We start from the raw sequence: 13690 nt of genomic DNA on the forward strand, positions 1-13690 counted from the left end.
ATTCATGTCAAGAGAGGTGCAGGAATTTTTACACGAGAGAGGGGTGGCCACAAGCAGGACGACCCCTTATAATCCCAGAGGGAACTCTCAAGTAGAAAGGCTAAACGGGTCATTATGGAAAGCTATAACTCTGGCCTTAAAAACTCAAGGACTCCCGGTTTCCAAATGGGAGCAAGTGTTAAACCAAGCCCTGCACTCTCTTCGTTCTCTGCTCTGTACCGCTACAAACGAGACACCTCACGAGAGAATATTCAAGTTCTATCGCAGGTCCACCTTCAGCAAATCACTCCCGACATGGTTAGCTCAACCAGGAAAAGTGTTGTTAAAAAAGGGAGTCCGTGCATCAAAATATGACGATGGTACAATAGCTGTGGACTTAATTACATGCAACCCACAGTATGCCATTGTAAGACTTCCTGACGGAAGAGAAGAAACAGTGTCATTACGACATTTGGCCCCCGTTCCAAGAGAGGGAGAATCAGAGGTGTATCAACATATGGAACATGAAGACTTTGAGCCGGAGACAAACCCTATAACACAGATGCAGGTGCCTACTGACCATGTGACTATAGAACCAATGGCTGCTCCTAACACATATGTACAACAAGGGGAAAATGGACATCAAGAAGAAGTAAATGCAGGGGCTGAGTCTCCTGTTAGAGAGCCGCCGATGTCACCAACTCCAAGCGACGGCAGTATTGGTCCTGGTAGATATAACCTAAGACCAAGAACAAGCAGACCTAATAATAAGGTCTAACATTTATTTAATTATTTTTCCATATCACAAGTTCTAACTCAGTAATTGTAGGCTTAATATGACACACTTTGAACTGATCATTTTATAGTGTATAGCTTTTCTAGTGACTTTTTGTATTGTATTGCTTATTACATTATTATTCAAGACAACTGGTCTTAATATTTGTATGCATAAGGGACTGATAATTTTATAGTGTATAACGTGTTTGTTTATAGTTATACAATGCTTTTCAATAGAGTAAATCTGTAAGTATTCTGTAGGGATACTAAGGCCTCTTATATCGCTGTCCTTCACCATTATTTACATGTTTATGTTCCTATAACTTTTAGGCGGGGTGATTGTAGTGTAACTGAGTTGATCTTCTGCGTGCGTCCAGCGTGTCTGAAGGTCATGGCCATTGTTGTGTTTCATGTCCAGTGTGTGTGTGTGTGTATAGACTGCATCAGTGGTATGCTAGACGTGCTGGTTTCATTCAGTGTTTACTGTAGTCTAATTTTGTCGAATAAAGCCATGTTATTGGTATTCTAGTCGTTATCATTTCATTACACATTGAAATAACATTCGCCAGCAATCGTCTTGAATTATATATATATATATATCATATAATTTTTATTGGTCCAATCAAATGGAGATTCGGTTTAACTACGATTGATCTCCCCAGAGTAACTGCTGTAACAATAACAATATAGATGCACATACAAACAACATTCACACACAAAACACATACACACAACCAGCGCTTTATGAATTAGACTTCGATGTGTACTTCTCGATGATGACAGATGACCTTATAACACTGACTAAAAGTGGGATAAACTTAAGGAGAGGCTTGCGAAATCAGACTGGTATAAGAACAGCTAACCATCGAGCTGGTTACTCAACCCCGCCACCCCCTTTTTTTTTTTAAAAGGCCACCCAAACACTACACCCTTACCAAGGAAGCCCAAAGGGGAAAATGGCTCTAGATGTTGAATATCGCTCCCTTTTTGTCAAGTAAAGTAGGTGCCTATATATAGAATCACTGTATTTAGAGATTTAAAAAAAAACATAGTTAATTATGGAACATTAATCATAAGACTGCAGATGTATATTTTCTTACTCAATGCTGGACTGTGTGAGGCAGCCGAAATAGTGCCCACTACTGCAGTCAAACTCAGGCACCTTGACATCTTGGCCATGCCCACTATCTCGAGCAACATGGGCGGTAGCAGAGATTGTCTTGGGCCTACAAACAGACCCACCAATACGCCCATGATGATCAAAGAGTTGAAGTCAGTGAAGAACATGTTAAATTGGCAGACGATTCCTGCAAATGAAAGAAGCCATCTTTAAAAAGTATACCGGGTATTTCTTTTGTTGTTTTACTACGATTTATTGGATATTTTCGGGCCAATTCCTTACTTGTTGTTTAAACTTCTAGACCTATAAAAAAAAACAACTAAAACCACAACAAAATAGCGTGGGATAAGTTTAACATAAACTGTTCAATATTCGATCCCAGCTTGAGTCTCTAAAGCACCTTCTATCAAATTGTGAGTCACTTCCTTTGATTGGAACCTGAAGCCCTAGTAGATGCTGTACAGCATAAAAAATTACACCCAAAGCGCAACCACCCAATCAACTTTCAAGTATAGGGATTCAGTAACTCGAGTTCAACATTATGCCTGTATCCAATGTTTACTAATTGTCTAATTGTTTAACAAGTGGCAAACGAAGCATGATTTCCTTTCTCGTATCATGGCTACCCTTTACACCAATGGCGTCACTAGAGTGGGTGTCACCCGGTGCTGTCAGCTCAGGGTGTCACCCCTTGTCTTTAAAAAAACCTTTTTTTTTCGTTTGTTTGTTGCGCTGTAATACATATAGTTTATAATTACCTAGATTATTTGATTGTTCAACAATAATAAAATGAGTGTCTATTAAATTTTAAAATTCAATAGTCGGTTACAATTTTATCTATAGATTACTGGGGTTGTGTAGTCATGTTAAATTCTGAACGCATCCTTAATCTTTGGAATCGAAGACATTGCCATTGATCTATAGTTCAATTTTTGGGGCGAGGTGGCAGAGTGGTTAAGCGCTTGGCTTCCGAACCTGGGGTCCTGGGTTCGAATCTCGGTGAAGGCTGGGATTTTGAATTTCGGGATTTTTAGGGCGCCCCTGAGTCCACCCAACTCTAATGGGTACCTGACTTAAGTTGGGGAAAGTAAAGTCGGTTGGTCGTTGTGCTGGCCACATAACACCCTACTTGTTAACCGTCGGCCATAGAAACAGATGACCTTAACATCATCTGCCCCTTAGATCGCAAGATCTGAAAGGGAAATTTTACTATAGTTCAATTTTACAACAACACAACCATAAGTAAATTTCATTTTTTTTTTCTGGATTTCAAACTTGATCAAAGTTAATGTCTTTAACGAATTCATTTTTAATAAAAAAATTCCCCTTTGTGAAAGTGTCGTTTGTTCCTTTGTCTCAAAAAGTTCTTCATTTTAATTTTTAAAATCCTTTTTCACATGTTTCCATAGATAAGCAGATGGTAAGAAATGGTTGAAGGCTTTGTTCAATGATTTAGAGATATTTTTTAAGTTCTTAGTGGCATATGAATCATGCACTGTCAACTTTTATTTTCTTCAAGAATAACGTTTGTTGTCGTTAGACCCTTCTCAGACGTGGCATTTCTGTTTGAATGTCGCCTTCTGAATAATCAACATTTACGCCAATATTTTGAAACTGACATCTACAATACTTCGTTGGGTGTTGAACTAAAGAATTTTTCGGTTGGATTGCTCCAAATTAATCTGCTACATTAATGATTGCTTTCAGTAGGAGTTGAAGCTCAGAGTTTAAAAAAGGATCAATGCACATCCTAACCGCACCCCCCCCCTAGTGACGCCACTGCTTTACACAGTTAATTTTTTTCTCTTCTTTTTGTTATATTCTAATGGACGAAATATTAGTGAGATTTGTGGCTGAGTGTCCAACCACTGGCTTACCTATCAAGGGGTACCAGTTCGAATTCAAACTCAAACTGAGTTGTGTCTGGTGAGCAGCAGAGAAACCTTCTTCCAGATGCACCCCTCCCCCAACTTATCTACACAATGGATCAAATCAAAGATCACTGAAACTTGTTTAACCATGAAAAGCGATTAGAAAAGAGACCAAAAAAAAAAAAAAAAACTTTTGTACAGTAAGGCAAATTTCTTCGAATCGGAAGTAAATGGAAGAGTGGAATATCTACTCAAACCCAGATGCTACTGCACATTTTGTCACTATTAAAGAAAACAAAGCCGTTTTTAAATACTGAAGGAGAAATCAAGCTCAACTTTGTGTTTAAATAATGTAGTGAACTAAACATTCAGATTTGATTTGTCAGAGAAAAAAAACAACTGGCTAGTATGGGGATAGAATACACGCCATTAGCATAATGCGCGACGCTCTATCAACTTATCCTAAACAGCTGAAATACCTAAAAAAAAAAAAGTCTGTGATATGTAAATTTAATATTTAAACAAATCTGTGAGATGTAAATTTAAATACCTAAACAAATTTGTGAGATAGCCACAATCTGTGTAGGTCGCAGCACGCGGGTGTCAGCCAGTAGACCAGTCAGTATCCGGCTGACAAGATCCACGCACCCACACACTGTCAGAATTGTCGCCCCTTCGCTTCTTGTCGCCCCTTGAAAAACTGCGATGGTAGGGATGTACTGAAACAAGTACTGGTTTGTCGCCCCTGGTATTGTGGCCAACAGGAACAAGAGAAAGGCCCACTGCCTGCAGAATGAGAAGTTTTATACGTTTGTTAACATACTTTTTTTTTTTACCTTATGATGATTTCAAAGTCACAGTTGTATAATTATGGACTGGTTTGGAAGGATATTTATGAAACTTGGGCGTCTCTCTTTCTCTCTTCCACCCATTCGTGGACTTTAAATTATCTAATGCGATTTAGCTCTATCTCTATTTGCTACAGTATTTGATGTACATGTCATTTGTGAGTGGGGGGGGGGAGCTATAATAACATTACACTCTATGGGACTATCTAGAGACGTGCAGTAGTTCATGCAGTCCCATCCAATGCAGACAAAACTATGTCAACCGGTAGCAGAATTGAAGTTCTCTCATTGCCGTTCTTCGGAAATGTGTATCAGTTGGCCTTAGATAGAGATCTCCGGCTTTCTCTTTCAGGAGTCACGTGTAGCCAGGTGATCTCCTCTATACCAGTTAAAGGCAAGATGGTGCCAGAGTTTGTCTTTAGAGTGGTTTAAACTCTGATTACCGAACAGATTGGGCTCAAGACAAGGAATTTTGAATTCTCCAAGAAGCTATCTCCCTCTTCATGCCAACAAAAGACATTGGACCACGACGTGCACTGTCAAAAGCAATACTAATAACGATACGTTATGCATTAATGCGTAGTAACTTAAAGTGTTAAAAATATTTTTGCCGCGACAATTAAAATGTTTTGATATCAATTCTGATTCAGTCGTCTGCAACATCTAATAATAAAAAATCGTAAAGTCCAATGAAGAAAAACATGCGTATGTATCAAGTTTTACATGTTAGAATCGACACAAAAAATCCATATTTTCGATGGTCTTAAGCGACCCCTGACAAATTTTCAGTCGACCTACAAGGGGGTCGCCACCCACAGGTTGAGAACCCCTGGAGTAAGTTATATGTAAAATCGCTTTAGTATTGCCAAATGTTTGTAGCCCTAACCTAATGAAATAGGAATGAATCAATGAATTGTGTTTATTACAAAAAACTTTATTCAAGTCAGAACTTCATGGAGGAACCTGGTCACGGATATCATAAAACGGCTCAAGAGATTTTCCTGGAAATTTAACAGTTGACGTATATCGCCGAGAAAAGAATGGACGACATTAACCAAAACGATCACGTGATTACTATTAATAAAACATTTTTAAAAATACGGTCACGTGATATCCATGTTTGATTCGAATTAGTTTGTGAGTTGTAAAGAGTAGATCGGGAAGCTCATGGCTCAAGGGTGTTAATTACTAGCTTGTTGGTAACACTTGGAAAACTATAGTTTGACCGTTGTAATATTTCAAAGAAAAAAAAATTATTTAAATTTGATTTTTTTTTTCTAATTGGTTTTGAAAGGACTATCGGCTTCTTGAATTTCCGAATGTAAGGCATTATTGATTAAAGAGTTTAATAAATAAAAGAATAATTTTAGGCACCATATTCTAAAAAACATCAAGTTTTAATGACCCAAGAAACCTCTTTTCCAATGTAACCTACACCTATGCAAAATAAGAAATAAAGAATATTTAATCAATTTTGTTGTCCTACTCTATAAGTTGAACTTGTCATTAATCTTCGGATTCGAAGACAAGCTTTATTATAAGTTGTAGAAAGGAGTATTTTTTTTTTCTAAAGTATTTTTTTTATGCTTTTCCATTTTCGAAATCCTTGTCCAGGTTTTTCCCACCCAGAAGGTTCCAGGTCTCATGGAGATATGGGTTCAATAGAGGTATTGTCAAAACAACATTAACACGTTTTCCAAAAGTAACTTACTCAAACAATTCAGGGTTGAAGATCTCTTTTAGAAGCCTCAAGCAGCAGCAGTTTGTGCAGCTCTCTGTGTCCTCAGTCTTTCTGACCTTCTCCAGCAGAGTCTCGTCAATAGCCGTCTCTGCGGCCTCCACTCCGCCTATAATAGAGTTGTACCGCGTCAACACTGGCCTCTGTTTCAACGCATTCTTGGTCCCCTGGTGGACATCTTGCGTTCCATCTTTCTTACTGGTGCTAGTGTATTGTACAAGGCCGTCACCATGGCTTCTTGTGATTAGATTGTGCGTCACTTCCTTGATGTGGTTTGTTTCTTCAGAATTTACGCTTGGAGAAGGAATGTGATGATTGCCAGAATGATTTTCACGAACTTGCATATCTTGTGGAGAATTAGTTTTGTCTTTCTCTGGGATATCGCTAAGCAACTTTTTCTTCATACTTCCGGATGTTCTGAAATGTATGAAATTCAGTAATGAATTAGCCATATTAGTAAACTATTAACCAACTATAGAGCCACTAGTTCTTGAAACGTTTAAAGTTTAAAGAAACCCGATAATATATCATACTTTAAAAAAAAGTCACATCCTTCAACGCTCCTCGGCCTGTATCTTAGCAAAACAACTTCCACCTTCACCTGTCTTTTACGGACATAATTTAATTCATAACTTTTAAATGAATGTTACTATGTTGTTGTTGTTTTTTTTTTTGTAATAGGCCTACATTGATGCAGTTTAAATAAAAAGGAAAATATCATTTTAAGGATTATAGTTCCATACGGTTTGTTTAACAGATGTCACCCATTTATATGGCAACATGAGACCTCGACCTACTTAGTATAGCAAAGTAAATAGTGACTATAGCACAGTGACCTTTGACTATCCATTTCCCACTCTATCTTTGTCCGTTACGAGGTGAGACTGAATCCTAGTACGTCTTTCTCTCTTCCATATCACGTGCAATGCACTCGGTACTGAAGCAGCCCCCACTGGGGTTCATAGTTATTTCATGTTCACCTAGCTATTTCTTCTGTTGAAAGATTCCACCGTGAGACTAAGCTGTGCTCTGGAATATACAGGGGCGCCTTCTCTATCTGTCTTTTCTCTCTATTTCTTTACTATCTGTTTCTATTTTTCTATATTTCCCCCCGTCTCTCCTTTTCTTAGATTGTTTAAACTCTCTCTCAATCTCAAAATATATTCTTTGTGTACAATCCACGACTGTCATTCCTTACCTACCTATAACTAGTTGCAGGTCTGAGCAGCATTCCAGCCACTGTCATGTTCAGTTCCACTCCAGCCAAAAACAAAAATGTGCCTCGAAGACCGTATGCCTCCATTAAAGCCCTAATGAGGGGAGGGGCCGCTATGGTGGACACGCACAAACCGCTGCTGCTTATGCTCATGGCCAGGGATCGTCTTTGGTCAAAGTAGTAGCCCAAAATGCCTATTACGGGAACTAGGACTGCCCCTACTGATAAACCTGAAAGCGAAAGTAAAATAAAGATCAACAAATCTATTTCAATGACCATGAAAGCTCTTTGCATATTTTGGGTCCCTCTCCACCTAGGGCACTCGCCAAGAACCCAACATGCTACTACTGCTAAAGCCGCCTATGTTTAAACTTTGCCCACATTGTATAAGACTGATTGTTCTTGATCTAGAAGTTGCTCACCTAGGACCCGATTCACCAATAGGCAACACAACCTATAGCTTTAAGCTCCCCCCCCCCCAATAAATATTTAGCACTGATGTATAGTATCTGGACTTATAAAGAGCCCCACAGAGCTTCTGGCATTTTCAAGTTCACTTTGCTCACCTTGTATTGCACAGAATATGATGAACACGACAATGTTGGGTGAAATTGAGCAGCCGACAGAACATCCAGCAAAAACCACACCTGCAGCGACAGTGATTCGTCGTTCGCCAATTTTTGGTACCAAGATACTGACAGAAACGATCGCTGTATATTTTTTTAGGAGTAGAAACAAAATACATGAAATGAACGATGTCTTAGACAATTCGAAAGGACTAAAATGGAATAAGTTTCTCTACCAGAGCCAAAGTTGTAAACAGAGAACCAGTTGTCGTTTCAAAAATTAATTAATAAGGTTTGTCTTTAAGTCCGAAGATTAATGAGGCAGCACCGAAAATCAACTCCTAGATACCCCCTTTCCCCCCACTGGTCCACACATGAGATTGGACCAAAGCGCTCTGAGCATGCTATAAGCATGAAAGTAGAGCTATATAAAAGCTATAATTAAAAAAAAAATATTTCCCATGGTTACGCAGCCCCAGCTGTGACATGCATATTTCGCCACATCCAAGGCAAGCATAACCATTGTCCACAGTGGTCGATTAAGATGTTCTTTTCGCCGTCTGCGTCTGTTCTCGGCAGCGGATTTTCTTTTGGTCTCAAATGTGTACCCCGCGACCCTTGTGATTGACCTCCAGCTGTCTCTTTCTGACGCCGCATGCCGCCAGGTGCTCTCTTCTATTTCTGCAAAGAAAGTTGGCGCCTAAGCTGGTCTCTAAAGCGTTTCCGTGCGGCACCTCTGTTACGTCGATCACATTTAAGCTCACCAAAAAAGACTGCTTTTGGCATACGTTCGTCCCCCAAACGGAATACGTACCCTGCCCAGCGGACAATAAGAGGTCTCTCTGTGTTACCAATGAGCGACGCTAAAATACAATATTACACATTGGATCTAGTTTGTCTAAATGTAGTTAATCATCCAATGAAGAGATATGTATGGAATGCATGGCGCATGCGTACTACTCACAGGATACACTGAGCAACAGAATCTGAAGCATGATGGTCAGTGATGTTACAGTCAAACTAGACTGATACTTGGCCGACAGCTCCAAAAACAAGACGGACAAAGCCTGTCCAGACGTTCCGATAAGAAAGTAACACATAAAACTAGCTGGGAGAAAAGGAAGTGACTATTAGAGTCTAGAATGGTAAGCATAAAAACATAATAAAAACATACAAAATACTTTAAAACAAAAAATCTTATATGAAGAATAATTGTATCAATTAGATTGGATCAGTCATGTCATTAAATTTAAAAGGAATCGTAAACAAACAACATTTAGCCACGTGGTTCTCTATCTCTTCTATACAAATTACGAAATACACACAGGCTGTCACGTGACATTTTGTTTCATTGTTTTATCAATATTATCACGTGGCTAAATGTTGTTTGTTTACGATTGGTGAATGAGGTCCACTGCTACATCCAAGCTTAGAGCGACTTGTCGTAAAGTTTCTATGAGTTCAAATCCAGTTATTTATTTAATGGCATTGGTACGACCTGCAAAAATAGTACATGTAGATAGTAAATGTAAATCTATTTTAAAGCCCTAAAGTTAATTATTTAATAAAAAAAATAACTAACCAAAACATATGACCCAGGACCATCCAGTGTCAATTGGTTGTCCATAGTTTGGACAGTTTGGTTTCGTCATGGTAGACTGCTGCCCACCCAAAGGTTAGTCAGAGCCTTGGGGAAAAAAGATGAACCTAAAAAAAAATATCAAAACAATAAAAACTCTATTTGGTAGTTTTTCTGTGTCAATACAGACAATTCTAAACTTTGTCATGAAAGTAACTAAATTATTATATTTATGTGGTCAGGGCCGCTGCGTGCAAAATTTTAAAATGTCGCCCCCCCCCTCCTTTTTTTTTTCTAGAAAAAAATTCATTAAGACAGTGTAAGACTGGATACAGTATCAAAAGTGCCCAATAATTTAAATCCATTTTTTATAGACCATCCTTCTTTTTTTCCTTTAATATTCGCGCTGTTGTCGTATCCCTCGTGCTTTCTTTCTGATGTTTTATTTCCAATTTTAACTTTGCTTTTTTTTCTATTGCTAAGTCACAAAGTCCTTCTCCAGTTGTATCAATAATAGGGCGAAGCTCCAGAAAATGTTCATGTGTTTGTACATGAGGTGTACAAGAAACAGAAGCAATAATAATAGTATTAGTAGCATTGTTAGGGCTGCTTTTCAAAAACATGCATTCTTTAATGTGTTAAAAGAGCAAATTTCTTTTAGTGTCTTTATATGATCTGCATTATATTCGTGTCTTTTCATAATTAATAGAACCCTAATCATTTAATCCTTTTGTACATTCCTAAAACAACCGACATAAACTGCAAAATAAAGTGATTTGAAATACAAAAGCCATTGACGGTGAAACTTTTTCAATGTTCAACTTTGGTAATGATTATCACGACTGTATTTTAGAGATATCTGCATTCTCCTCACAACCATCTGACTTACGCGGATTCAGAGATGCCTACAAATGTATCCAACACACCACTAGGTCAAAATGAAGGAGGTGCCTACCAATGTATCCAACACACCACTAGGTCAAAATGAAGGAGGTGCCTACCAATGTATCCAACACACCACTAGGTCAAAATGAAGGAGGTGCCTACCAATGTATCCAACACACCACTAGGTCAAAATGAAGAAACTCAGCGCTGAATATTTTTATTGATTTTATACAAAATACAATGACGTGAAATAAACCACAGTAAGGTCATGTTTCTCACACAGATATCCGGGTGGCTACCCCCTAGATTCGAGCACCCCATAGAAGCTGCGGACCTAGAGGAGCGATGTAGGCTCCCACATTGAGTTTTTTTTAAAGAATGTAATGAAAAAGAAAAGAAACTTAGTCATAATCATAACACAATTTTTAGATTTTGTTTCCATTTATATCAATTGAACACTGTGTATAGAATCCAAAATGACATAATGAAATTTCATTAAAACGAGTCTGTTGTTGATGTTGTTTTTGATATTGTGTTGCCTACATCATTTTGTAAAAGAAAAAGTTCTTCCTGGAGATAGAAATGAAGATGTGGCGAGTTTCCGCTCAAATCGGCAAGTGTTCTGATGTCGGGCGGAGCCCTGGCGATGAGCGTATTCTGGCGTTTTCAGCTTCAGAAATTCTTTCTCCTGACGTCTACAATGCCTTTTTCTCGCAAAAGAGAACATATTTAAAAAAAAAAGCCAATATTGATGTGTTTTCTTTCAGAACGCATGATTTATCTTAGTAAAAAAAAAGTAAAGGGCCATATTTGGTCTAATAAAATGCGAGGGACATTCTAGGCACAAAAAACTTCTTATGTAAGAAAGTCGTTTTTATTTTAACTTTTCAAAGAATAATAGAATAATTAGAATAATTAGAATTTATATAAAATATTAAAATATTTAAGTTATATTTTTTTATTTTAAAAAAAGCTAATCATTGATAATGCTTTGGTTGCCTCCTAAATTCGGCCGCCTGCGTGCAAAGCACACATTGCACAATAGGTAGCGGCGGCCCTGTATGTGGTTCTGTATGTGGTACAAGAATTACTAGCGCTCTAATATAAACTAAAAACAAACTAAAATTTGTAATGTATGTTTTATCAGTATGTAGAAACCCCAACCCTGATGTTCTTATAATTTGACATGCCAGTCGTCACAAACAATTACAATTTAAATTCTTTTGTACAATTATGTTTACAAAAAAAGAAAATGAATAACATGGAGGCAGAGCTAATTTATTTGACCTGAACTCTTCTATCATGATTGCCCTACAGGCAACGAATTTCTACAGGAGACAATCCTTGATTGACATGGTATTTTTTTTTGTTCAACGCTTGTTTGCTTATAAGTGTGAGGGACTGCATTTCCCTGTTGCTGGCTGGCAGAGTGGCTGCTAGCTAGAGGTTCTCAAGTTTGAATCGCAATGGAGTTTATCTTTGATTCACGGTTTTCATTTTACTGAGTCGTGGTTCTAAAAGGCAGTAATACAAATATGTATTGCAGCTACAACCTCTCCCAAAACCTCTCCCATTAACAGTGGCGTAGCAGCCATGAGGCGAAGAGGCTCATTGCGCCCAGACCAAAGACCGATAGTAGCCCAAGCGAGCTCTTGCATTGAAAACATGTTTTGACTGTGAAAATTTAAATTATGGAATTCTTACATAATTTTAATTAAAACCATTATATATTTATTGTTGTTTTCAATTATAGTCCAGCTATATCTATCAAAAGAGAACAATACTAAACCGACGTTAAACTAATTTCTGTAGTATGACACCTATTTACAGACGGGGACTCTTAAATTGTTAATATCTTCAACTTCACCATCTATCTTTGAGTGTGTTGGGCCGTTGGCGCATTACACAAGATCTGTGGACCGTCTTTCTCTGCTCCTCTTTGTATTGTGCCTTGGATAGAATCTCTTTCAATGACAGGCTCTTCCATTCTTACTCTGTCTGCTTCTTATTTTTCCTGGTGCTGTTCCATGAAGGAAGGTCTCTGCAAGCCTTGAGGACCTTGTGATTTGGCAATAGTGTTTTAATTTTAGTTTTTTGACAGTATTTAGCAGGTCATCGTGGAGTCATATCGCGGTATTAATCCTGCTTCTAATTTATTCGTTTGTGATGCGGCCTTTACATGTGATACCCAGTATCTTTCTGAACTGCCTCAATACCACTACTAGGATCCCCTCTCTATAGTTTTGCAGTCAGCGTCAAAGATTCACAAGCATATGAAAATGTAGCCATGACCAGGCACCTCATCAGTCTGTTTTTAGTGCCTTTGTTTTTCCAGATTGTTTTGAGTTTTGCAAGTACTGCTGCGGACTATGCAATTCTGACCAGTAGTTCGGATTTAGTTCCTTCATCTGAGACTGACTGAGACATTATCTCGAGGCATTTAAAACTACTGAGTTTTGTCAGTTTTTCAACTACAGTACTGATATCCATTTTAAAGCCCTGTTGGCTATTGATCGTAATTTGTTTTTTCGACATTCGACCATATGCTGCGAAAGATTAAGCGCATCACCAAGTCAGCTAGCTCTTCTTCTGTCCCTACCAAACAATCTATGTCGTCTGGTAAGCTCATGTCAGTAATTCTTTTTCCTTATATACCTACCATCGTAGCTATCGAGAACATTTTCCATTTTATTATGTTTTTATTTATATTGTACTTTTCCATTGTCGCCCAGAGTGCACTATGTCATACTCTGTCGAAAGCTTTCTAGAAGTCATTTAAGACATGGAGAAGGTTCTATTGGTGTTTTCTTGCAGTGCATCTTGAGGTTTAGTTTGTGTTCTGTTTAGACCTTGTCTAAAACCCGCTTGTTCTTCTATAACTTTGTTAGCTATCGGTTTTAACCGGTTTAATATAATTTGTTCACAGGACATTGCTGGGATGGCTTGTGAGGCTGATGGTGAGGTAGTTTTGAAAGAGATAAGTGATTGGGTCCAGAGCTTAGGCCATTCTCCTGACTGCCAGATCTTGTTGCAAATCTTTAAAGGCGCGTTATCATGGATTTTCCTCCAGCCTGTAGAAGTTCACCAGGAATGTTGTCAACTCCGGTTGTC

General features: G+C 38.2%; 1 protein-coding gene across 3 annotated transcripts in view; it reads right to left on the reverse strand.

Annotated features, from left to right (window-relative positions):
- LOC106071643 (monocarboxylate transporter 9-like) overlaps positions 1-13690 on the reverse strand; it is a 28035-nt gene that overhangs the window by 2917 nt on the left and 11428 nt on the right. For 2 of the 3 annotated variants that reach the window (XM_013231793.2, XM_056031831.1), the window contains exons 2-8: positions 9698-9822; positions 9080-9223; positions 8116-8259; positions 7536-7779; positions 6307-6750; positions 4298-4533; positions 1857-2063 (exon numbers count right to left, since the gene is read on the reverse strand). In XM_013231793.2, the coding sequence (XP_013087247.2) occupies positions 1857-2063; positions 4298-4533; positions 6307-6750; positions 7536-7779; positions 8116-8259; positions 9080-9223; positions 9698-9767 (1489 nt within the window). In that variant the 5' untranslated portion in view covers positions 9768-9822. The remainder of the gene's footprint in view (positions 1-1856; positions 2064-4297; positions 4534-6306; positions 6751-7535; positions 7780-8115; positions 8260-9079; positions 9224-9697; positions 9823-13690) is intronic. The other variant, XM_056031832.1, reaches the window with a different exon arrangement.

Source organism: Biomphalaria glabrata, chromosome 6, assembly GCF_947242115.1.
Source record: "Biomphalaria glabrata chromosome 6, xgBioGlab47.1, whole genome shotgun sequence".
Taxonomy (NCBI): domain Eukaryota; kingdom Metazoa; phylum Mollusca; class Gastropoda; family Planorbidae; genus Biomphalaria; species Biomphalaria glabrata.